Raw genomic sequence first — 25779 nt, forward strand, 5'->3', positions numbered from 1 at the left:
CACTTGTTGGATTCATTTCCTGGGATCTTGGGCAGGCCTTTTACTTCTCTGTGCATGTGCCTCCTAAGTTGAAGTTTTACATATATATATATATATATATATATATATATATTTTTTTTTTTTTTTTTTTTTTTTTCGCAGCCACACTTATGGCTTTGGATTGGCAGAGCACGTGCTCTCCTTTGTCCTCACCATGAGTTGGATATATCTTTTGAGTTTTTTCCCCCGAAGTAGGGATAGCTCACAGTGGTTCCTCTGCCTTCCAGGCAGTGACCAGGGTTGATTCTTGGGCCATGCAGCTGTTCATTTCTTTAACATTTACATGGTTGTGACATCTGGGAAAATCCTTTGAGGTATTTCATATCCTTGTGCCTGTGCTTCCTGGGTCATTTGAGATTACCAGGTTTCTTCCAAGTTCCTTTTTGGAACTTTGCTTTTGATGTGATGATTTCCATCAGAGAGAGGGAGAGTGGGCGGGGTGGTGGGGGGAGGTGGGAAGGGAGAACACATGAGTACCGGTGCTTCAAGCAAAAGCAAGCCAGCATACAAGTGTGTAAACCAGCGGCGTTTACCAAGTGTGGCATGCCTGCAAGGCTTTTCCTTTTTGCTCACCTCTCCTGGGATACTAATTTGATTGGCTATAATATAATAAAACAAACCCCTAGGCCTACTGAATCAGAATCTCCAGGACTGAGACCTGGGAATCTGTATTTTGAACAAGCTCCTCGGTGATTCTGGCTGGGGAAACATTGGTTGACATTGACCGTCCTGACTCCTCCCTTCTGTGAGCATTCACGCAGTCAGGAGCCTGTTCTCTAGGGCCGCTTTAGAGGTTCCCTTTGCTTTCCCTCTGGCTGGGGAAGACCAATCTTGCCTTCTTGTATAGACCACGTAGCTCACTGTCAGTGTTCTCCTGCCTGTGTTTTATCCCTCCCCTCCTCTCCTCTCATCTGCAGAGGCTACTGTTAATTAGCAACAGTGGGCTTCAGATAGGAAGTGGCGCTCCTGGGACAAAATCATGATAGAAAATTGAGAGGCAAAGATTTAAGTGGATGCTCCATCTTGAGGATCTTGTGAAAATGGGGTTATCCAGAATCAGCGTTGCTCTCTATGTGGTCATAACGTGTTTTATATAGTAATTATTTTGATATTTTAACTCGGTTTTATTTTTTGTGGTTTTTTTTTTCTTTTGGCCTGAAAGCTCTTTATCTAGGTGATGTTGTATGATGTTCTGTTTCCAAATGCCAGTGTTCCCCCTCTGATTTCTGTCCCAGACCCTACATACTACTAATCCTAATCCTCTCTAAATAGAGCAATACGAAACCTGAGAGTGAAAAATCTAGCGTCACTAATACCTGCTGCCTATAGATATTTAGTAGCAACTAAAACTTGTACTTTCTGTTGAAACACATCTTTTTTTTTTTTTTTTTTTTTTTTTAGATAGGGTCTCCCTCTGTTGCCCAGGCTGGAGTGCAGTGGCGCAATCTCAGCTCACTGCAACCTCTGCCTCCTGGGCTCAAGCAGTTCTCCCACCTCAGCCTCCCAAGTAGCAGGGACCAGAGGTTTGCACAGCCACACACAGCTATTTTTTTTGTATTTTGTAGACATGGGGCTTTGCCATGTTGCCCAGGCTGATCTCGAACTCCTGAGCTCAAGTGATCCACCTGCCTTGGCCTCCCGAGGTGCTGGGATTACAGGCGTGATTACGGTGGGATTACAGGCCACTGCTCTGGGCCTGAAATGCATTTTATGGCAAGAACAGCCCCTTCCATTGCTTGAGTCCTCTAATTCTTTTTTTCCCCCCCAGACGGAGTCTTAACTCTGTCACCTAGGCTGGAGTGCAGTGGTGCGATCTCGGCTCACTGCAACCTCTGCCTCCCGGGTTCAAGCAATTTTCCTGCATCAGCTTCCGAGTAGCTGGGATTACAGGTGCCTGCCACCACGCCTGGATATTTTTTGTATTTTTAGTAGAGATGGGGTTTCACCATGTTGGCCAGGCTGGTCTCGAACTCCTGACCTCAGGTGATCCACCCATCTTGGCCTCCCAAAGTGCTGGGATTACAGGTGTGAGCCACCATGCCTGGCCGAGTCCTCTAATGCTTAGTAGAGAGAAAAGATGAAATGAGTACCTGGGGTATCAGCCAATAGGCTGAGCTGGTTTTGTTTTTGTTTTTGTTTTAGACAGGGTTTCACTGTCGCCCAGGCTGGAATGCAGTGGCACAATCTCAGCTCACTGCAGCCTTGACCTCCTAGGCTCAGGTGATCCTCCCACCTCAGCCTCCCAAGTAGCTGGGACTACAGGCACCCGCCACCATGCCTGGCTAATTTTTTGTAGAGATGGGGTTCGCCATGTTGCCCAGGCTGGTCTTGAACTCCTGGACTCAAGCAATCCTCCCAGCTCAACCTCCCAAAGTTCTGGGATTACAGGTGTGAGCCACTGTGCCCAACCAGTGTTGTTGGTTAAAATGGGGATATTCCAAGATATTCTGAGAAACAGTCAAAACTTGATTAACCAGGATGTTCAGGGAACGGGGTCCTTGTTAAAAATATTTCTAAAATTATGCTAACCCACATAACTGTCTTCATAATGTTAAAAGATAATTGTCAGAAAAAAGGTAAAAAATCATGACTCTCGTACAGATACAAAAATGAACACGTGTTAAAGATTTTATTTTACTCATTAATCAACAAGAGAACCAGACAGATGTTATAGCTTGTTCAAACAAAAAGTCAAAAAGCACAAATTTATATGGAGTAAAGGAATTAAATTGCAAATGGAGGCAAAAGTAGTTTTTCTACAGTGGGGAGGAAAGTCAATCTAAACTCAATGGGACAAGACAGACTTCGAATATACATCAGTTACCTGCAATTACAAAGATGCAAAATAGCTTGAAGACAATAACCTGAGCTAAAATCAGATAGCCCAGAAGGTTATACTATAGACAGTGCATAGTTTTTTCATTGGAGTACAAAGGTTTTTCTGTAGTAAGCAAACATGGTGGATGCTTTGTGTGTGTGTGTGTGTGTGTGTGTGTGTGTGTGTGTGTGTGTCGGGGGGTGGCTGTTGATTTTGCTTCTTGTGATTTCTCAGGGCCGTCACTTCAGTTCTTATCCAGAATTCAGTTCCATATAACATGCATTTACTGAGTAGTTACTATACATAAGGTGTCGTGGAGGAACCAAAGACAAAAAAGGATGCTTTTTTTTTTTCTTTTTCTTTCTTTTTTTTTTTTTTCTTGAGATGGATTTCCACTCTTGTTGCCCAGGCTGGAGTGTAATGGTGCGATCTCGGCTCACCTCAACCTCCGCCTCCCAGGTTCGAGCGATTCTCCTGCCTCAGCCTCCCAAGTAGCTGGGATTATAGGCATGTGCCACCATGCCTGGCTAATTTGGTATTTTAATAGAGATGGGGTTTCCCCATGTTGGCTATGCTGATCTCAAACTCCTGACCTCAGGTGATCTGCCCACCTCAGCCTCCCAAAGTGCTGGGATTACAGGTGTGAGCCACCGTGCTTGGCCAAGGACGCTATTTCTTACCTTAGGTAGCTGATTGGTGGGGGAGACAAACATGCCTTGCCCCCAACTAACCAAGCTAGAGAGGAGAATAGGAACCAGTGCTGTGGAAGAGGTAGGGAGTAAATGCTTGAGGATAACCAGAGAGGGAGGGGTTAACTGAACTCAAGGGCTGGGGCTAGGGCGATGACATGATGACATTTAAGCTGGGTCTTGAGAGAAGACAGGGAGAGGAAGAGGGGGAAGCAAGAGAGGCCATTTCAGGGTGAGGAGGCAGAAGAGTCCTGAAACTGGATGGTGTGTTTAGGAAGGGTTGGGAGCTGGGGGTAGTGAGAGTGGTGGGGAAATGGCAGGATGTGGTGGAAGAGGAGGCTTGAGAGGAGGTTTGAGGCCAGGTCATGAGGGCCCTGAAGGCAGTGCTGAGAATGGCTGGCTGGATGCTAGAGGCCGGGGAAAGCTATTGAAAGCTTTTGAGGAGGGAAGGAGTGACATGATCGAACTGGCGCTTTAGAAGATGAATTGATTGTAGAATCAAGAAATTGAAGGCAGAGGGAGCAGTTAAGAGGTGATTATAATATTCTGGGTGAGAGCTGATGAGGGCCTGCACCAGGGTAGTGGCAAGAAGGGTAGAAGGCAAGGCTGGAGATGGCATTATTAAGGCCTGACTTCTGATTGAATATGGGCGGCAGGGGAGAGAAGGAGTTGAAGACGACAAGGCGGAAATTTCCAGGCTAGGGGACAGTAGTGCTGTTAAGTAAGCTAGGAAACACGCTGCGTACTGGGCATAGGGGGTGGGGAGCAGGTTTATGAGAACAGATAATGAGTATGGTTTGAGACACATTGAGTTTGAGGGGCTTGGTGGTCATCCAATTAACAGCAAGTTGCTGGCAGCTGGAAATTCTGGTCTGGGCCTAAGGAGAGAGAGGTCAAGGCTAGAGATACAGATTTGGGAGTCATCAGCGCATCAAGGGGTGAGCTGAAACTGTGGAAGCTCATGAGCTGAGAGAGAAGGCGGGGCAGGGCTGACAACTGGCACAGAGGGAGAGAGATGGGTGGGGGAAGCCAGAGAGAGCCAGCAAAAGGCAGACTAGGAGGAAAAAAGACAGAGGGAGACCGGGGAGGGACCGGAAGGGGGAGACTGAAGGCCAAAGAGTAGAGGGGAGGGGGAGGCAAAGGGGAGAGAGAAGGGGAAGGAGAGGGAGAGGGAGGAGAGAATGAATGGGAGACTGAGGGAAATGGGGAAGGTGAGATAAGCAAGAAAAAGACAGGGAAGGAGAGAGGTGGGAACGGGGAGAAAGTTGGAGGAGAGGGGATTGTGTGTGTGTGTGTGAGAGAGAGGAGAAAGGCAAGAGGTGAACAGCTGGGAGAATAATGGGAGAGAAAGGTGAGGAGGAGGAGGAAGAGTAAAGAGAGAGAGATGGGTAGGGGGATGAGGAGAAAGAGGGAAGAAGCCTTGAAAGATAGGAAGGGGAGGAAATGGGAGAGGGTGGCAGAGGTGAAGAGAGACAGAGATCAAGGGAAAGGCCAGGCCCCAGTGAATGCCCAAGTCTTTGGGGTGGGCAGTGGAAGAGAAGGGCCCCGGAGAAGCCATCAGGCATTGGATCAGGAAAGACGAGAGAAGGGACAGAATAAAGAGAAGGAGCAAGGGCAACATATCCCACTCTGCAGAGATGAGGAGAAGGATGAAGCCCAGGCAGGGTGGATGCCTCTCTCCTCTCTTCTCCTACCACCTCCACACTGGCCTCCTGGCTCTCCCTTGATCTTTGTGGGCAACCTCCCGTCTTAGGACTTCCTCATGCACTCTTCCCTCAGCCTGGAATGCTTTTCTCCCAAATATCCATGTGGCTACTCCTTCACCTCATTCCGATGGTTTAAATGTCTCCTTTACAGCAAGGCCTACCCTGTTCACCCTATTTCAGATAGTAGCCCTCCCCACCCTAGACTGTGCCCTTGCCCCTTAGTCTGTGTTGTACTATCTCCTCCTCCTCCTCCTCCTTCTTCTTTTTTTTTTTTTTGAGACAGAGTTTCACTTTTGTTGCCCAGGTTGGAGTGCAATGGCATGATATCAGCTCACCGCAACCTCTGCCTCCTGGGTTCAAGCAATTCTCCTGCCTTAGCCTCCTGAGTATCTGGGATTACAGGCATGCGCTACCACGGTGGCTAATTTTGTATTTTTAGTAGAGACAGGGTTTCTCCATGTTGGTCAGGCTGGTCTCGAACTCCCGACCTCAGGTGATCCACCTGCCTCGGCCTCCCAAAGTGCTGGGATTACAGGCATGAGCCACTGCACCTGGCCTGTTGTACTATCTTCTAACATGCCGTGACATAGAACTATTTAACATGCTATGACATAGAAGTATTGAACATGTTTATCGTCCATGTCATCTCCCTGGGATGTAAGCTCCACACGGGCAGACATTTTGTTCTGTTTTGTTAATCGTTGAATCCTCAGTACCTAGGATGGTGCTGGCTCATAGTACGAATGCAATAAATTGTGATACTGTGTTGAATGTGGGCAATCTCTGAAAATTGAAAAATGGATACATGAAACAAATCCCTCATACAACTATATCTTACTGTGATTTACTTTGGAAAGTGGAGAACAGCATTCAATTCTGATCACTGTGGGGTTCTGTTCAGTTGAACTTCAATGAATAAGGATTTTAGCTAATAAGCTAACTCAAGAGTTTAAGGGTCTCAAGACAAGCTCATTGGATAAAGCTTTTTCTTGGTGCCTCATTTTTTCTAGAAGGTAAATTGACTGTGCCCTGCTCGTCAAAGCGAGAGAGGGACATTGGCTGGTGAAGAGAGTGGTGGAACATGGAGATAACAGACTGACAGGAAGGGACAAGGACAGAAACGTGTGGTTCTTTTTTTTTTTTTTTTTTTTTTTTGAGACAGAGTCTTGCTCTGTGGCCCAGGCTGGAGTGCGCTGGCATGATCTCAGCTCACTGCAACCTCTGCCTCTTGGGTTCAAGCGATTCTTGTGCCTCAACCTCCCGAGTAGCTGGGATTACAGGTGCGCACCACCATGCCAGGCTAATTTTTTTTATTTTTAGTAGAAATGGGGTTTCACCATCTTGTCCAGGCTGGTCTCGAACTCCTGACCTCAGGTGATCCACCCACCTCAGCCTCCCAAAATGTTGGGATTACAGGCGTGAGCCACCGCGCCCTGCCGAAACATGTGGTTCTAGATGGAACATTGTTTTCTGTTTGTTTGCTTGTTGGTGGTCAGCGTGCAAGGAGTACCGCACCTGATTTGGAGGGAGCTTGAAACCAGGTTAGATACATGTGTTATGTCCAACTCAAAGTCAATGGAGTATTTTTGAAGGACTTACAAAAAAAAGCATGTGCTTCCTCTGAAGAGTGTAAATTGGCTACGTCACTCAAATACTTCAGTACCCATGGATTAGAGAGTAGACAAGAAAAAGGTCACCAGTAGTGTTTCAGTGTACCATTCATATATGGGTATGACTCTCTAATTGTAGTCGGTTAGGCTAAATGTGTGTAGAAATATATACTGTCATCTCATTTGTCTGAAATAGATTGAATTTCCTCAAACACTCAAGCATATCTGTCTTTTAAGATAATTTAAAACTCACTCTAGGTGATTAACAATGTCCTCATCTCCATCCTGAAACCTATGGATTCCTAGAAAGCTGGTGCTCCCTCTTCCCGGTTTAGACCTTAATTTTCCATAGCAGGCTGGCTGCTTTAACATTTTGATGCTGTAATTACCTTTATTGAAACATTGCTGTGTAAAAGGTGATTGAAGCAGCTGTCTCTGGTACGAGTTTTGATTTTCTGGAATTCTTTTCCCCAGGGGGAGTGGCCACAGCAGGTCCTATCTGGTGGTGAGTGGCTGTCATGATCTCTACAGCACCGCTCTACAGCGGCGTGCACAACTGGACCAGTTCTGACCGGATTCGCATGTGTGGCATCAACGAGGAGAGGTGAGGAGGCCGGGAAGGTGGCCGCTGCTGGCCTCCAGTGAGCAGTACCTCGTCACCAGAGGGATAGCTGCATATAATAGGACCTGGGGAGGGACCCTGGGGAGGAGACTCTTAGTTGTTTCTAATTTTCCTGTGGTGGGATGGGGATGGGGCTTTGTGAGTGGCCTGATCTGCCATGCTATCTCTTTTCAGATGAAGGTGAGGAGGCCAAAAAAATGACCTTTTGCCAGCTAGCACTTGTCTACTCATTAACAACTGTCAGACTGTGGAGTAAGGGGAAGCTCAGGCAATGGCATTTTTTTTTTTTTTTTTTTTTTTTTTTTTTGAGACAGAGCCTCGTTCTGTCATGCAGGCTGGAGGGCAGCAGCACAATCTTGGCTCACTGCAACCTCCGCCTCCTGGGCTCAAGTGATTCTCCCACCTCAGCCCCACCAGTAGCTGGGACCACATGCAAGCAACATCATGCCCGGTTAATTTTTTTTTTTTTTTTTTGTAGTTTTTGTAGAGACGGGGGTTTCGCCATGTGGCCCGGGCTGGTCTCGAACCCCTGAGCTCAAGTGATCTGCCTGCCTCAGCCTCCCCAAATGCTGGGATTACAGGTGTGAGCCACTGCCCATGCCTGGCCAGCGACTGCAGTTTTTATTTGCTGCATCGAAGTTTGGTACTCAAGCATATGTGTAAGGTATTTTCAGTCCTTGATCTAGGTCTGGAAGAAAGATGGTTTTATTGTTCAGATTTCTACTGGGAACTGGCAGTGGGCATTCTGGTGGTCAGCGCTTTCCCACCTCATGAGGCTAATTCTGATTTGAAGTGAGATCCTTATGAAGTATCAAAGGAAATTGAGACCGCCTAGCATAGTCTTGAGAGTTGGTGACACCTGCCTCACGTGTGTGTGTTTTCAGTTATCTGTTCCCCAGAATATTTGGTTGACCAAGATGTGCCATTTCCTGATCATGCCCCATACCCAAAGCACTCAAAATGGCCTTCAGAATTTATATTTGACTTTCATAACCCTTGGTCAAAGAGCTGTGTGTGATGGCTGCAGTGCCTTTCTTTCCTTTTTTTTTTGAGGTGGAGTCTCACTCTGTCGCCCAGGCTGGAGTGCAGTGGCGCGATCTCGCCTCACTGCAAGCTCTGCCTCCCGGGTTCACGCCATTCTCCTGCCTCAGCCTCGCGAGTAGCTGGGACTACAGGTGCCTGCCACCAAGCCCAGCTAATTTTTTGTATTTTTAGTAGAGACGGGGTTTCACCATGTTAGCCAGGATGGTCTCAATCTCCTGACTCGTGATCTGCCCGCCTCGGCCTCCCAAAGTGCTGGGATTACAGGCATGAGCCACTGCGCCTGGCCGTTTTTATTTATTTATTTATTTTTTTGAGACAGAGTCTGGGGCTACAGGCGTATGCCACCACACCTGGCCAATTTTTGTATTTTTAGTAGAGACAGAGTTTTACTATGTTGGCCAGACTGGTCTCGAACTCCTGACCTCATGATCCACTCACCTCGGCCTCCCAAAGTGCTGGGATTACAGGTGTGAGCCACTGCACTCGGCCGCCTCTCTCATTTTTAGAGAAGGCACTGCTCCTTCATGCTTGCTGGTGTTTTTTTGTTGTTTCAATCCATTGACTGTTTAAATTCAAATATATATCAGATAAATCACCAAGACACAGAACAATATGGCTTTCCCTGGGATTCAAGATCTGACGTTTCTTGGGTAAATCTTAGAAATGTGTGTGTGTATATGGGGGAGTATTGGTAATTTGAAGGGAAAAGGAATGGAAGTCTTTGTGTTTATCTACTTTCTTCTTCTGTTCCTAACTGGAGAAGTATATACTTGTCTGAGGTCAAGGTTAGCAGAATAGACCTTTTTATTTTCTTAAGCCATTAGTGCCTGATAGCTTAATGTTCTCTGTACTGAGGAACAAGTTAGAGATGGGCTTAAAAGGAATTTAATTTTAGGATACAAAGAGTCAAGACCATGGAAAATGAGATGAAATTCTCAGGTGCTCAGGAAGAAAAGTGTTTTCCTTTACATATGAAGCATGTCCTCAGATGATCACTAAGAGATGATCTAGGGAAAGGCAGCGTGATGATAATGATTTGCGTAAGTATTCATTGGCAGGTCGTGTTGACCTAGTTATAAGTAGTTGAGACTTTGATGCAGAAATCTGGACTAGAGCCTTCAAAAGACCAGCGGGGCCGGGTGCTATGGCTTATGCCTGTAATCCCAGCACTTTGGGAGGCCGAGGCGGGTGGATCACCTGAGGTCAAGAGTTCAAGACCAGCCTGGCCAACATGGCGAAACCCTGTCTCTACTAAAAATACAAAAAAATTAGCCAGGCATGGTGATGTATGCCTGTAATCCCAGCTACTGGGGAGACTGAGGCAAGACAATCACTTGAACCCAAGAGGTGGAGGTTGCAGTGAGCCGAGATTGCACCACTGCACTCCAACTGTGGAGACAGAGCAGGACTCCGTCTCAAAAACAATAAAATTAAATAATAATAATAAAAGAGGCCAACAGACAAGTTACCTTAGTTCACCATCTACTGTAAATCCCTGCCAAGAAAGGAGCAGGAAGTAGGCTCAAAATCTGATTTTCCCTCCATCTTGTTTTTTGTTTTCGAGATGGAGTCTTGCTCTGTTGCTCAGGCTGGAGTGCAGTGGCATGATCTCGGCTCACTGCAACCTCTGCCGCCTGGGTTCAAGTGATTCTCGTGCATCAGCCTCCTGAGTAACTAGGATTACAGGTGTGCACCACCATGCCTGGCTAGTTTTTGTATTTTTAGTAGAGACAGGGTTTCACCATGTCATCCAGGCTGGTCTCAAACTCCTGATCTCAATCTGTCTGCCTTGGCCTCCCAAAGTGCTGGGATTACAGGTGTGAGCCACTGCACCCAGCCAGATTTTCCCTCCCTCTAAACCAGTGCCTAGTGCTTAAGAGGACAATTTTTTTTTTTTTTTTTTGAGACAGAGTTTAGCTCTTGTTGCCCAGGCTGGAGTGCAATGGTGAGATCTCAGCTCACCGCAACCTCCGCCTCGCGGGTTCAAACGATTCTCCTGCCTCAGCCTCCCTAGTAGCTGGGATTACAGGCATGCGCCACCACACCCGGCTAATTTTGTATTTTTAGTAGAGACGGGTTTTCTCCATGTTGGTCAGGCTGGTCTCGAACTCCCGACCTCAGGTTATCCACCTTCCTCAGCCTCCCAAAGTGTTGAGATTACAGATGTGAGCCACCACGCCTGGCCTAAGATGACCTTTTAAGTGTTGTCACTTTTGATCTCATCCACCCTTTATTGTCACCTTCTTGCTACAGTCTAGGCCGCTACAGTCTGGGCCATGCTATCACTGGTTTCCAAAATGTAATCTCACCTTATTTAAAAATCATTTTCCTTGGCCCTTTACAACTTGTAGAATTTAGGAGTTTGGGGTACAAAGCTGTGCCTGGGGTTCAACTCTTAAAGTGATGTTTTAGAGGCCTGCCAACTTTGGCAGCTGCAATTGAGGACTGCAGAACAGGAGGCATGGGCTTGCGGCTGGCCCCAGGTGGCCGTCTATAGGCAAACCTACAGCTAAATGTGTCTGCTTGCCTGCTTGCATCCCTTCTAGGATTAATTCATGCCTTCATTCAACAAACATTTATTCAACATAATGAGAGCAAACCAGTAGTTCTAGTACATTGGTGGTGAGTGCCCTAGAATAGCATGTCCGGGTCCAGTGGGAGTCCAGATGCAAGATTGGCAAACCTTCTGGTGGGAGAATAAGGAAAGGCTTCCCAGAGGCAGTGGCATTTGAGCCCGGGCTTGAGGAATGAGTAGGAGTTTGAGGTGAGAGCTGGTATTTCCCTGAGACAATAAGAGCACAGTGTGGCTGGGCACGGTGACTCACGCCTATAATCCCAGCACTTTGGGAGGCCAAGGCAGGTGGATCACCTGAGGTCGGGAGTTCGAGACCAGCCTGACCAACACGGAGAAACCCCGTCTCTACTAAAAATACAAAAATTAGCTGGGTGTGGTGGCGCATGCCTGTAATCCCAGCTACTCAGGAGGCTCAGGCGGGAGCCCAGGAGGCAGAGGTTGCAGTGAGCTGAGATCGCACCATTGCACTCCTCCAGCCTGGGCAACAAGAGAGAAACTCTGTCTAAAAGAAAAAACAAAAAAAACACAGTGTGTTTGGGGATGGTCCAAGTTGGGATGAAGGCAATCTTGGGGTACTGTGGGACTCGAACCAGGGAAAGTCTCCCAGGACTGGAAGGTAAGGAGCCTGGTGTGTGCTGGGTGGTATATTTCTCTTATGGGTAGTCTGGGCCCAGCAGGAACTGAAGAGGGTCCGGTTTGACAGTGGTGCTAGCCCTTAATAATTAGGGAAATGGCCCTGAGGGGTCATGGCCATTTCTGGTTTAAGTTCCACAAAGCCTTGAACATAACAGCTCTGCCTCGTCTGTGGTGAGAAGAAACAGCAGGATTGATTTTCAGTCCTGACTGAAGCCTGCTATGACCTCTGTTCCCTCCTGCCGCCCGCCTCCGCCAGCTGCACCCTCATAACCTTGCCTGGTTGACCCAGCTCTTCCCGGGCCCCCTCCCCTGCAAGTTACTCCTGTCCCAGGCTCTTCTCTGAATGGAGCAAGTTAATGTTTGCTTAGCTCTGCCCACCCCTCTTCTCAGAGGATTTGAAACGCGGCTGCATGACATTTTGCAGTGCCTTCGGGGCTGGACTCAGGTGTGGGTATGGCTGGAGTGGCCAGGACTGCTGTTGCTTGGCCTGGTTCTGTGGTTCTCTGGCAGCTGCCTTCGATGGCAGGGATTCTGCTTTCAAGGTGTGATTTCAGGCAGGGTGGGAGCTTGCAAGGGGGGAGTGAGGATGCAGCCCACTCCCTTTTGTATGGCCAGGAGGGGAAAGAATGTAAATAAATAGCACCTTCCCATGTGGGTTGCTTGGGGGAAGTGCTGCTTGTTTCCCCTCGAGTACTCCCCCTAAAACCATCCCTGGCAAGTCTAGTGGGAACACGCTTCCCCCTGGCCCAAGGCTGGGCATAGGTCTCGCTTTTGTGGTCTCTTAGGAGTTGATGTGAAAGTATGTTTTCCCTTTCCCTCAGGCCCTCCCTCCCTCCCCTTCCCCGAGACCACCCTGACTGCATCTAAAGCCCTTGCCTCTCCTTACAGTCATTTCTGTTTGTCACCAACAGTCACTTCCAGCAGTGGAGCCCTCCCACTTCTGCCAGTCCAACTGCCTTTTAAAGGGAACAAGCCTTTCCCCCTCGGTTAGCCCCTTCTGGATCCCTGAAAAGATGGGGAGAGGCCCGTGGTGATCCCCCTTGCCTTTTTTGCTTCTCTTGCCCCAGGTACAATTTTGGAGTCCCTGTTTCAGTGGGAGGGAGGAAGTTAGCAGGGCCCTCCCCCTTCTTGTTGGGGTTGGCTCCAGCACCCTGACTGCCCTTTGGCTAGGGTGACTGGGGAGGTGGGAGCTGGCTTCTTCAGGGCTGTCTTCAGGAGCTTGGGGTGAGCCTCTAAAGAAGGGAGGCAAAAATTAGCCAGGCGTGGTGGCGCATGCCTATAATTCTGGCTACGCAGGAGGCTGAGGCAGGAGAATTGCCTGATTCCAGGAGGCGGAGGTTGCAGTGAGCCGAGATCGAGATTGCGCCACTGCACTCCAGCCTGGGCGACAGAGTGAGATTCACTCTAAAAAGAAAAAAAAGAGGGAAAAGAAAGAAGGGAGGTCACCTCAGGCACAGTGTATTTCCCCAGGGGCACAAAAAGCAGTCCTGTGCCTTGCTCACCCAGGAAACACACTGCAGTGTCTATGTTGGGGTTTTATTCTTTAATCTAAACCTCCTCCTTGGCCACTCCTACCCACAGCTCCCAAGGGCAGGGAGCAATAGTTTTTTTTTGTTGTTGTTGTTTTGAGACAGGGTCTCACTCTGTCGCCCAGGCTGAAGTGCAGTGGTGGGATCTCGGCTCACTGCAACCTCCGCCTACCAGACTCAAGCGATTTTCCTGCCTCAGCCTCCCAAGTAGCTGGGATTACAGGTGCCTGCCACCACGCCCTGCTAATTTTTGTATTTTTTAGTAGAGATGGAGTTTTACCATGATGGCCAGTTTGATATTGAACTCCTGACCTCAGTGATGCACCCACCTCAGCTGGCCTCCCAAAGTGCTGGGATTACAGGTGTGAGCCACCGTGCCTGGCCTAATAGTTCTTGCTGTACTTAAAATACCAGACTTTCAGTGGGTAACTTCACCCTTCCAGTCTGATACCACCCCCTCCCTTTTTTTTTTTTTTTTTGTCAGGATGTACAATTTTCTATGATGCTTACCTGAAATTTGGAGAAGACTTTTTAAGCAGGGGGAGATGCATTTGAGTTTTCCTCCTTTGGGACCCAGCTCTCTGGCCTTGAGCCCTTTTCTCTGGGGCATATGAACCTGAATTTGGGGTCTGAGGCTTTTCGGACGGGAGAGAACGAAGTGGTGCTGGGAGACTGATGGGGGGGTGGGGAGGGGTGCTGGCAGGAGATAGGATGTAGGTAAGGATAGAAGGAGGGTAGAAGGGAGGGTGTTGCCTAGAACTCTAGAAAAGGGGGCAGTGTCTCCTGGAGGGAAAAAAGTAGTATTCTTAAAATGCCTCTCAGCACCCAGTGACCTGGTGGCCTCCAAGTGGTATCATTACCAGTGCTAATAAACATGTCTCTGCTCTAGGCAAGCCAGGAGGTGAATAGGTGACGATTCAGATTTAGACCTGAAAACACAACAGGGGTTTATTTGTTTTAGAAGAGGATTACCCATATGGCACTTTCAGCCAGCTGCCCTTAGAGACTTAAAATAAGATCGTATTTAAAAGAAAAATGGATTTTGCATGCCTTTTGAGGCATTCAGTGGTTCTCATGTCTCTCCCCTTTGAGCAATGCCCTGTACATCCTGGATGGTCATTTTGGCAGGTAAGCTCCAGGGAAAAGGTAAAAGTGCTAGGGTGTCCACACTCCTGGCAAGAGCCCTAGAAAACAGGGTAAACAGTCCAAAGGGGGGGAGTCTAGTCAGACTGGGCTCTGGTAGGGACTTGCAAAGCTAGATGTGGAGCCTCCGCTTTGTAACCAAGAACCCCCAGTTCCTTGTAATCCCCCTCACAAGTTACTACAGGAAGTGAGACAGGAAGGTTTTATGGGGACCCAGGCAGGCAGGAGGCATTCTGGGGAAGGTGGTGTTGGCTCAAATCCTGGGCCTCATGTCCCTTCTCTGGTTGTATCTTCCATGCTAGAAGAGCACCTCTTTCTGATGAGGAGTCAACGACAGGCGACTGCCAGCACTTTGGATCTCAGGAGTTTTGTGTCAGCAGCAGTTTTTCCAAGGTAAGAGGCTTTATGGAGCCACGCGCTGTCCACCAAAAGATGGAGCTGAGCTGCCTGGGAGGTGTGCCCAGCCTGCCATCCAAAGAAGTGGGCAGGAAGAGACAGGGTCTCTCCCAGGAGTTGGTGTTGGTGGGACACAAATTGACTGGCTGCCCTCTGCATCTTCCGAGACCTGGTTGGTCGAGTTGCAGAGAAGACCAGCAGTTGCCTCTCAGGGGCCTCAGGACACTTGCACCATCTGCAGGGAGCTGGCTGAGATGTGCATGCTATCCTGTCATTGCAGGTGGAGCTCACGGCAGTTGGAAGTGGCAGCAATGCCCGGGGGGCAGACCCAGATGGCAGTGCTACAGAAAAACTTGGGCACAAGTCAGAAGACAAGCCTGACGATCCCCAGCCAAAAATGGACTACGCTGGGAACGTGGCAGAGGCTGAGGGCCTCTTGGTGCCCCTGAGCAGCCCAGGAGACGGGCTCAAGCTTCCCGCATCTGACAGCGCCGAGGCCAGCAACAGCAGGGCCGACTGCTCCTGGACTCCACTCAACACCCAAATGAGCAAACAGGTTGACTGCTCACCTGCCGGAGTAAAGGCTTTGGACTCCCGGCAAGGTGTTGGAGAGAAGAATACTTTCATTTTGGCAACTCTGGGAACTGGAGTCCCTGTGGAGGGGACCCTGCCCCTGGTTACCACTAACTTCAGTCCTCTGCCAGCCCCTATCTGTCCCCCTGCTCCCGGTTCGGCCTCCGTGCCCCCCTCTGTTCCAGATGCATTCCAGGTTCCCCTCTCCGTCCCTGCCCCAGTCCCCCATTCAGGGCTTGTTCCAGTCCAAGTTGCCACTTCGGTTCCAGCTCCTTCCCCTCCCTTAGCACCTGTCCCGGCTCTGGCTCCGGCGCCACCGTCAGTGCCCACGCTCATCTCTGACTCGAACCCCCTTTCCGTTTCGGCCTCAGTCTTGGTGCCTGTGCCAGCTTCTGCTCCCCCTTCAGGCCCGGTTCCCCTGTCGGCTCCAGCTCCTGCCCCGCTTTCAGTCCCAGTTTCAGCTCCTCCCTTGGCTCTCATCCAGGCTCCTGTGCCCCCTTCAGCTCCGACCTTGGTTCTCGCTCCCGTCCCCACTCCGGTTCTGGCTCCCATGCCAGCATCCACGCCTCCAGCAGCCCCTGCCCCTCCGTCTGTGCCCATGCCTACTCCAACCCCATCTTCCGGCCCACCTTCTACCCCCACCCTCATCCCCGCCTTTGCTCCTACACCGGTGCCTGCACCCACCCCAGCCCCCATCTTTACTCCAGCCCCTACACCCATGCCTGCTGCCACGCCAGCTGCCATTCCCACCTCTGCACCCATCCCGGCCTCCTTCAGTTTGAGTAGAGTGTGCTTTCCTGCAGCTCAGGCACCAGCTATGCAAAAAGTCCCCGTGTCCTTTCAGCCAGGGACAGTGCTGACCCCGAGCCAGCCACTGGTATATATCCCGCCTCCAAGCTGTGGGCAGCCGCTCAGTGTGGCCACACTGCCAACCACTCTAGGGGTTTCCTCCACTCTTACGCTCCCTGTCCTGCCGTCCTACCTGCAGGACAGGTGTCTCCCAGGCGTGCTAGCCTCCCCGGAGCTCCGTTCTTACCCGTATGCATTTTCTGTGGCCCGGCCTCTGACTTCGGATTCCAAGCTGGTATCTCTGGAGGTGAACAGGCTCCCCTGCACTTCCCCATCCGGTAGCACCACCACCCAGCCTGCACCCGATGGGGTCCCTGGGCCTTTGGCAGATACCTCTCTCGTTACTGCTTCTGCCAAGGTGCTTCCAACTCCACAGCCTCTGCTGCCAGCCCCCAGTGGGAGCTCAGCCCCACCGCACCCTGCCAAGATGCCCAGTGGCACCGAGCAGCAAACAGAAGGGACTTCCGTTACCTTCTCTCCTCTTAAGTCACCGCCACAGCTAGAACGAGAGATGGCCTCTCCACCTGAGTGCAGCGAGATGCCCCTTGATCTGTCCTCCAAGTCCAACCGCCAGAAGCTTCCATTACCGAACCAGCGCAAGACACCCCCCATGCCTGTGTTGACCCCCGTGCACACCAGCAGCAAGGCCTTCCTCTCCACAGTCCTGTCTAGGTCTCAGCGCACGACCCAGGCTGCCGGTGGCAATGTCACCTCCTGCCTGGGCTCCACTTCCTCGCCCTTTGTCATCTTTCCCGAGATTGTGAGGAATGGGGACCCAAGCACCTGGGTGAAGAACTCAACTGCGCTGATCAGCACCATTCCTGGCACCTACGTGGGAGTGGCCAACCCAGTGCCTGCATCCCTGCTGCTGAACAAAGACCCCAACCTGGGCCTCAACCGTGACCCTCGCCATCTCCCCAAGCAGGAGCCCATCTCCATCATTGATCAAGGAGAGCCGAAGGGCACTGGTGCCGCGTGTGGCAAAAAGGGCAGCCAGGCTGGTGCTGAGGGACAGCCAAGCACAGTGAAACGATATACCCCAGCCCGCATTGCCCCTGGGCTGCCAGGGTGCCAAACCAAGGAACTCTCTTTGTGGAAACCCACGGGGCCGGCAAATATTTATCCCCGGTGTTCAGTCAATGGGAAACCTACCAGCACCCAGGTCCTGCCTGTTGGCTGGTCCCCGTACCACCAGGCGTCTCTGCTTTCCATTGGCATTTCCAGTGCTGGGCAGCTGACCCCCAGTCAGGGGGCGCCCATCAGGCCCACCAGCGTTGTTTCAGAGTTTTCTGGTGTGCCATCTCTCAGCTCCAGCGAAGCCGTGCACGGACTTCCCGAGGGGCAGCCACGGCCTGGGGGCTCCTTTGTTCCAGAGCAGGACCCTGTTACAAAGAACAAAACTTGCCGGATTGCTGCCAAGCCTTATGAAGAACAAGTCAGTCCTGTCCTCTTGACCCTCAGCCCTCAGACTGGGACCCTGGCACTGTCTGTTCAGCCTAGCGGTGGAGACATTCGAATGAATCAGGGGCCTGAGGAATCAGAGAGCCACCTCTGCTCTGACAGCACTCCTAAGATGGAAGGCCCCCAGGGGGCTTGTGGCCTGAAGCTGGCAGGAGACACGAAGCCTAAGAACCAAGTGCTGGCCACCTACATGTCCCATGAGCTGGTCCTGGCCACCCCCCAGAACCTGCCTAAGATGCCTGAGCTGCCTTTGCTACCTCACGACAGCCACCCCAAGGAACTTATATTGGACGTGGTTCCGAGCAGCAGGAGGGGCTCCAGCACAGAGCGCCCACAGCTTGGAAGCCAGGTGGATCTGGGGCGAGTGAAAATGGAGAAGGTGGATGGTGATGTGGTCTTCAATTTAGCCACCTGCTTCCGGGCTGATGGCCTCCCAGTGGCTCCCCAGAGGGGCCAAGCTGAAGTTCGGGCTAAGGCCGGGCAGGCTCGAGTGAAACAGGAAAGCGTAGGGGTCTTTGCTTGCAAGAACAAGTGGCAGCCAGATGATGTGACGGAATCTCTGCCGCCCAAGAAGATGAAGTGCGGCAAAGAGAAGGACAGCGAAGAGCAGCAGCTGCAGCCACAAGCCAAGGCCATGGTCCGGAGTTCCCACAGACCCAAGGTGAGTGCCGAGCTAAGGTCCAGGGTGGGGCCGAGACGCCGCTGGTCTACTTCGTGGCATGGATAGCAACCTCCTGTGACCCCTACCCTGTGACACAGTGCTGTTGGGCAGCTGTGTGAACTGAACGGATTGGAAGGCTTTTGTAAAAGGAATAATGACCTGCGGTCCCCTCCCTAGGTCACATTTTCCATATACGGTATCTCAGCATGGGTAGAGGCTGGCTTGTAGTTTGTAGGATGTGGGAAATGATTCTGTCCCTGGGGTAGGGAAGCCATTGTCCCAGATGAGGTCGGAAAGCGGAAGAAGGTATTGGTGAGGGAAATCAATGAATAACAGGCTCTTCCTTGAATAACTATTCTTCCTTTTCCTTTACTGAGAGAACACTGGCCTTGAGAACTTAGGGATGGGGAGAGCAGGGGCCTCTGATGGGGTTGTTCTTGCACCGCTGGTCGGGGGGCCTGCTTAGGATTTGCTGGGAGCCTTGTAGGGTCAGAGCCAATTTGGCTTCTGTGCTGTCAGTTTCCTACCCGCTCGAATGCTTGAGGCAGCAGCTTTGGGTTTTGGCCCACTGGGCATTGGATGGGCAAGGCAGGTTGGGTGTCTGGGTGTTGGTCTTGACAGACTATGGATGGTGGCAGAGTTCTAGGCAAAAAGGTGGGCCAGGAACACTTGATGAGAATCCCCTGGTCCCCCAGAAGGGACCAGAGGCTACTGGTGATCCAAGGAGAATCTTGAAACATTTGAGGATACGGTTTATTAAAAATCTAGAACAACTTGAAGTTCTGTTAGCAAGCTTTCAAGTTGGATGTTCATGTACACTAAGGGACAAAATTTCTGGCTAGAGCACTGTGAATTTGGCTGTGGCACAAGTTTATGGTCTTTTTTGGACCATAGACCATTTTGAAAAGCTGATGAGAGCTATGGACCCTGTTCCCAGAAACATGACCTCAGAATTTTGCCAATAATTTTAGGGGGTTCATGGACCTGACCTCTGCCCCATCGCCCAAAGCTCACCCAGGGACTCCAGGTTAAGAACCCCTGGGATAGGTGTTTGGGTGGCTTTTAACTCACAAACCTCACAACCTGGTATGTCAGAGACACGTGAAGTAGGAACGTGGGTCATGACGCAGTAGAGCATATAACATTTGGCAGGTAATTGCCATCTGCACTCGGTGGTAATAAGAATAATAATTCATGTCGTTAGAGTTGTGTTTTTACATTTGTTATCTAATCGTTACAGTAACCATATGAGGTGAATGCTACACCAATCTACAGGTGAGAAAATAAATGAAACAGGCTCAGAGAGGATACATTACCCAGTTACACAGCTACTAACTGGCAGAGCTAGAACTCAGACTCTGGTCTCTGGTTCCAAAGTCCATGTTCTTCTTCAGCTATACCATATTATCTTCCACTCTCTTTTTTTTTTTTTTTTGAGTCAGGGTCTTGCTCTGTCACCCAGGCTGGAGTGCAGTGGCTCGATCACAGCTCATTGCAGCCTTCACCTTCTGGGCTCAAGCAGTCTCCCACTTCAGCCTCCCGAGTAGCTGGGACCACAGGTGTGTACCACTACACCTGGCTAATTATTTTTTGTAGAGACGAGGTCCCACTATGTTGGCTAAGCTGGTCTCGGACTCCTGGGCTGAAGCGATCCTCCTGCTTCAGCCTCCCAAAGTGCTGGGATTACAGGCGTGAGCCACCTCACCCGGCCATCTTCTACTCTGCGCCCGTGGAACTGTTTCACTGAATGTTTTGCAAGTTTTTGTTGCATGGCTACTGTATGCCAGTCCTTCCCAGGCAATGGGAATACCTCTTCAGGAGGGTGGTATCGTAGATTGATGAGGAGTATGCTCCCTGGAGCCAGACACAGAGCCTGGGTTTGAATTTTGGCCCCACCTCTTCCTAGCTGTGTGCTATTAGTCAAGCTACTTAATCTCTATGGCCTTCAGTTTCTTAATCTATACGTATACAAGACAATAATAGTATCTACTCATAGAGTTGTGAAGATTAAATGAGATGATGATATAAAATGTCCACAATAGGCAAATCCATGGAGACAGAAAGTAGACTAGTGGTTGCCTAGGGTTGGGGAGGATGGAAGAATTGGGGAGTGACTGTTTAATGGGTATTGGGTTTCCATTCAGGGTGATGAAAAAGTTCTGGAGCTAGATAAGTAGGGATGGTTGCATAGCTCTATGACTATACTAAAAACAATTGTATTTTACACTTAAGTGAATTGCATGGTATGTCTTAATAAATTATATCTCAGTAAAGCTGTCATTTTAAAAAAGATTAAAGAACGTGATATACATAAGTGTGTAGAGTAGTATCTGGCACATAGTAGGTGTTCAGTTAGTGTTAGTGGTTGCTGTTATTGTTAGCATTACAAACAAAATAGATGTGGCCCCGCCTCTCATGAAGCTTATGTCTTACAGATGACTCAGTGACAGGTGGGCACTGCCCCATCCTATATTAGATGAACAGTTCAGTGGGTCCACTATCAAATGCAGAGGGCAGAGAATAAAATGACAGGGTCAGGGGCCTGGAAGCAGCTCTTCGCAACTGCCTGTAAGGATTTAGTAAATGTCTATTTTTTGGGAGTGCAAATCACTTCGTTCTTTTTTTTTTTTTTTTTTACATGCCACCTTCCTGAGAAGGAAACTGTTGATCAGCAAACTAAGATCAGGGGTTTGTTTGAAACAGCCCCTTTCAGGGCTTGGCCAAGAGTGAAAAAAGTCTCCTGTTGCCAATACCAGCCTGCCCAAGGCCTCTCAGGATCCTAAAGGGCCTTCTGCATCACCAGCAAAGAGAGAGAGTTCTGCTTCATTTGGTGCTGGATGTATTTTATTGTCTTCTCATTCCTTGGAAAGCTCTTTGGAAAATATTTCAAAACTCTGTTAACCAGAACATTCATCTCACACGGTCTCCCCATCCTCCCAACTTCATGCATAAGTTGGAGTGTGCGAAATATTTTTATTCCTGACCTCAGGTGATCTGCTCGCCTCGGCTTCCCGAGGTGCTGGGATTACAGGCTTGAGCCACCGCGCCCTGCTAGATGTTCTGTTTTACTTGTTTTTGTCTTCGGAAGTAAAAGTTAATGATCTGTATTTGAAAGAGCCAGCTAAGAATGATATTCAGAAATAAATAGGACATGTTCAAATGTATGTGCATTTGACTTTATTCCCCCTGACTTAAAATAGTTTTTCTCCAGCCGTACCTGAAGGTCAGTTTTTAAGCAGTAGTTCCTCATCTTCCTCTTTCCAACCAATGCTTTCCTCCTCCTAACACTTTGGTTTGTAGGAACTGGCAGCAAGCCAAGGGGGAAACTGAACTTGAATTTTTAGCTCAGGCCTCTGCTGAAAATAAGAATCAGGAGGAGTTCATGGGATAGGAGGAGTCCTGGAATTTGATGGGTAGTGGTGACTCCCTGTCCCTGGAGAATTAGGAGGCCCCAGCCCCCGAAAATGTTCCATCAGTAAGGTATGTGCCATCCCCTTAGCTGGAGGTACACCACCATAACCTTCTAGCAGGCGAGGCATGGGTCAGCTTAGGGGAAAAACAGCTCAAGCAAGTTTAACCCCTCCTTTCCTCCTCGGACCTGCTTTTATTGTTCCAACGTTTTGCTTATTCTGCACTCCCTGCATACTACAATACTGGAAATCCCTACATTGCCCTATTTCTTGTTTAGTGGCACAGAGAGACCTCAAAGCTCATGAGAATACGTGACTGTTAGGCTGAGAGTGTCCTTGCAGTGTGTGAGCACAGCCATTGTGCCTCTTAGATGCGCCAGGCAGTGGGCGTGGGAGAAGCTGAGCTGAAGCAGCCGAGGAAGTGATTCAGGGAAGATAGGTAGCGAGAGCTGATGCCCAGAGGCCCGGGCTGGGGACCAGGAGCCCCGGGTCCTAGTCCCAATCCTGGGTCTTTCTCACTGCAAGCACAAATGTGCTAACTTGCGGGTTGGCCTAGTAAGTGGCAGTCCCTGAGCCAGTGGACACATGGGGTTGTGTGTTACCCTGGACAAGTCATTCAGCCCTTTGTCTTGGAGCCTCCGTTTACTTATCTGTTCAGTGGGGATAATATTAGCTTCTCCTCCCAGGGTTGTGGGGAGGATAAAATCCAATAATAGAGATGAGAGCATTTGGAAAAGTTGAAAGTGCTACAGAGTATAAAGTGGCATTATGAATAATGCCTGGGCCTTTTCACTGGGTTTTATAAATATGAGGATATTTGAATTGCTCCTGTGTCATGTTTTTCTTCTTGCCTTAGTTGAATCTATTTTCTGGTATTAATTTACACGTGAAAAGAGACAATTTTTCTTGAGTTGGCCTGTACTGAGAATCATTTTCAGTTGTTGGTGCAGTACCATTCACAGTGAAGTTATTTGAACAATGTAGTCTCCCAACTTGCAGAAGAGGCATTTTGTTTAATGCCGGTCTCTCCATTGGTGTTTGGGTACAGAGAGTATGGGGCCTGACTTTGCACCTTTTAAAATGACTTTGGGTGTTTATTCACTGGCTTGTGAACGCAGACTCTGTAGACCTGTTTAAAGAGATGGGATGTGGACGCCTATGGGGAATAGCTGGGGCGCTGGACTCAGTCCAAAAGAGCCCCTGTCACCCACTGTGGAAGGCAGCGCACGGCCCCTTGCCCCGGTCCCCCACTCTGGGCAGCTCATGCCTCTAGGTCAGAAACGGGACACACGGCCCAACCCTGGGAGAGCTTTCTTAAGAAGCGAAACTGACCTCAGACCTGACCCTCTACCTCTCCACAGTGCCGGAAGCTGCCCAGTGACCCCCAGGAATCCACCAAGAAAAGCCCCAGGGGGGCTTCAGATTCAGGAAAAGAGCACAATGGAGTCAGGGGAAAGCACAAGCACCGGAAGCCGACAAAGCCGGAGTCCCAGTCTCCAGGAAAACGAGCCGACGGCCACGAGGAAGGTAGGCCCCGCGGCCCTGGCCCTCTGGGCTGGGCTGCAGAGGGATCCCCAGGGCACGGTGGTGAGGGCAGAGGGGCTCAGGCGCTGACTCCTTCACTCTGGAAAAGTGAGACTTCTTCACTGTGGAAAGAAGATATGATTGACCCCTCTGAAGTCTAAGGTGAGCGAGCAAGGATCAGGGGCCCCTTCTGCTCCCCCTGGGTGCTAGAATAAGGCTGAAGGAAGTGGTTTTCAGACACAAACACCAGGCCCACAACACAGTAGCCGACCCATTTCCCCGCGATGGGTCTAGGCTCAAAGAAACAAGTTTAAGGAGAATTTAGACAAAAACCACAGAGTGGGGGTTCATTACGCTGTCTTCTTTGGGTATACTGGAAAACTGCTATTCTGAAAAGATAAAAATAAATAGCTAGTTAGCTAGGAGAGTTTAGAGAAATCTTAAACGTTTACTATCATTTAGGAACACACAGGATGTTTGGGATGACGGAGCTGCTATGTGTCCCTAACCTGTCTGTTTTGCCACTAATAGCTTCTGGGCACCCTTATCAGGGAGAGAATCCCCAGCATTCCTGAGCATAGGAGTCCAGGTTCATGGTCTTGCCCACCTGACATGACTATGACCTGCCTCTTCTGGTCTGTTCTTTTTTTTTTTTTTTTTTTTTTTTTTTTGAGACAGAGTCTCACTTCGCTTCCCAGGCTAGAGGGAGTTCAGTGGCACAATATCGGCTCACTGCAGCCTCAACCTCCTGAGCTCAAGTGATCCTCCCACCTCAGCCTCCCGAGTAGCTGGGACCACAGGCGTGTGCCATTACACCTGGCTAATGTTTGTAGTTTTGAAGAGATGGGGTTTCACCATGTTTCCCAGGCTGGTCTTGAACTCCTGGGCTCAAGCCATCTCCCTGCCTCAGCCTCCCAAAGTGTTGGGATTACAGGCGTCAGCCACCATGTCCGGCCTCATCTGTTCTTAGCCGTTTTTCTCTGTTCACTGGCTCCTTGTTCCTATCTTCCCGCCTCACTCAATCCTCCAAGATTCACTGAGGTTGCCCTCCTCTGGGACCTGCTCCAGCTCAGTTAGAACTGTGTTTATTTTCTTTCTTTTTTTTTTTGAGATAGAGTCTCACTCTGTCACCCAGGCTAGAGTGCAGTGGCGCAATCTCAGCTCACTGCAAACTCTGCATCCCGGGTTCAAGTGATTCTCCTTCCTCAGCCTCCCAAGTGTCTGGGACTACAGGTGAGCACCACCACGCCCGGCGAATTTTTGTATTTTTAGTAGAGTTGGGGTTTCACCATGTTGGCCATGCTGGTCTCGATCTCCTGACCTCAGGTGATCCACCCACCTCGGCCTCCCAAAGTGCTGGGATTACAGGCGTGAGCCACCATGCCCAGGAGAACTTTGTTGAGGTGCAGCAGCCTCAGAGTCCTATGGGCAGTGGGGCCTCCTACTTTCCTACATTCTGGCATACCGTCACATTGATACTATGCACTGCCTTTTCTGGCATCAGCAAAAGTGACCAAACTCCCAGTTTTTAAAAACCACCTGGAAACACTCATTGTCTACAAGAGACACATATGTGATGGCCACGTAAGGGGAGCGAATAAATGTAACCAAGATTAACCACAGGGTAAACACAAACTCTTTCTCAATCTTTCCCCCAAACCTCACAGGTGGGCTTTCTGGTCTTTAGGCTTTGATTGTAACATTTCTGCCTTCTGTCCCCAAACCACACATCACTCCAGGTTCCTTGGAAAAGAAAGCAAAGAGCAGTTTCCGTGACTTTATTCCTGTGGTTCTGAGCACCCGCACGCGCAGTCAGTCTGGTGAGTGAGACTAAGGTGATGGCCCCTCTCGGCATCTTCTATGAAAAGAGAGATCGAAATCTGGTTGAGCAGTTTCACCATGGGCCTAGGTGTCGAGTTGGGAATTTGATTCACTGTTCCACAATGTCCAGCTCCTTGCAGAGATAAGAGAGCCCTGGGTGGGGGCAGGGGACAAATAGTCCTCAAATATTGCCCACTGTTTGAGGATTATTTGTTCAACTTTTCAGAGCAGGGATTTGACATCTCTTGTTGGGAGCTGATGGTGGAAAGAGGTAAGGCATGTACCACTCAGGAAAGCTGGTTCAACTCCAAGCTTTGGCACCTCGTCATTACTGGGGCCAATCTCAGGCACAGACATTTAACTTTCGACCTTGGTCTTATTGCCCTATGTGACAGGCATCCTCAAAATTGGAAAAGTCATTGAATTGTCAGGGCTGGCAGAATCACATTTGGCTCCCTGAATTTGTATTGGTCAACCTCTAGGGACTGAAAAAAGCTAGCCCTTTCTAGCCACCACTGCCTTCTGCTAGCCTCCGCACTGGTATCCAGGGCTGGAGATAGTTGTCCCAGTTCACCCAATTTCCATGCAAATTGGATAGAATGGGGAAGCAAGGTATAGTGTAAACTCAGTTATCTGACATTCTATTAACTGGCACCTTAGCACATGGCAAGCA

The 25779-nt window shown here is 49.6% G+C and overlaps 1 protein-coding gene across 10 annotated transcripts in view; it reads left to right on the forward strand.

Moving 5' to 3' along the window:
- Positions 1-25779, forward strand: part of BCORL1 (BCL6 corepressor like 1) — a 76905-nt gene that overhangs the window by 17623 nt on the left and 33503 nt on the right. For 8 of the 10 annotated variants that reach the window (XM_002832092.6, XM_024241066.3, XM_024241062.3 and 5 more), the window contains 5 exons: positions 7337-7466; positions 14714-14804; positions 15088-18351; positions 23123-23288; positions 25025-25105. In XM_002832092.6, coding sequence (XP_002832138.2) covers positions 7381-7466; positions 14714-14804; positions 15088-18351; positions 23123-23288; positions 25025-25105 — 3688 coding nt within the window. In that variant the 5' untranslated portion in view covers positions 7337-7380. Of the gene's footprint in view, positions 1-7336; positions 7467-9423; positions 9569-12705; positions 12807-14713; positions 14805-15087; positions 18352-23122; positions 23289-25024; positions 25106-25779 lie in introns of those variants that run through there. The other 2 variants (XM_063721395.1, XM_054545053.2) reach the window with 2 other exon arrangements.

Source organism: Pongo abelii, chromosome X (assembly GCF_028885655.2).
Source record: "Pongo abelii isolate AG06213 chromosome X, NHGRI_mPonAbe1-v2.0_pri, whole genome shotgun sequence".
Classification (NCBI taxonomy): domain Eukaryota; kingdom Metazoa; phylum Chordata; class Mammalia; order Primates; family Hominidae; genus Pongo; species Pongo abelii.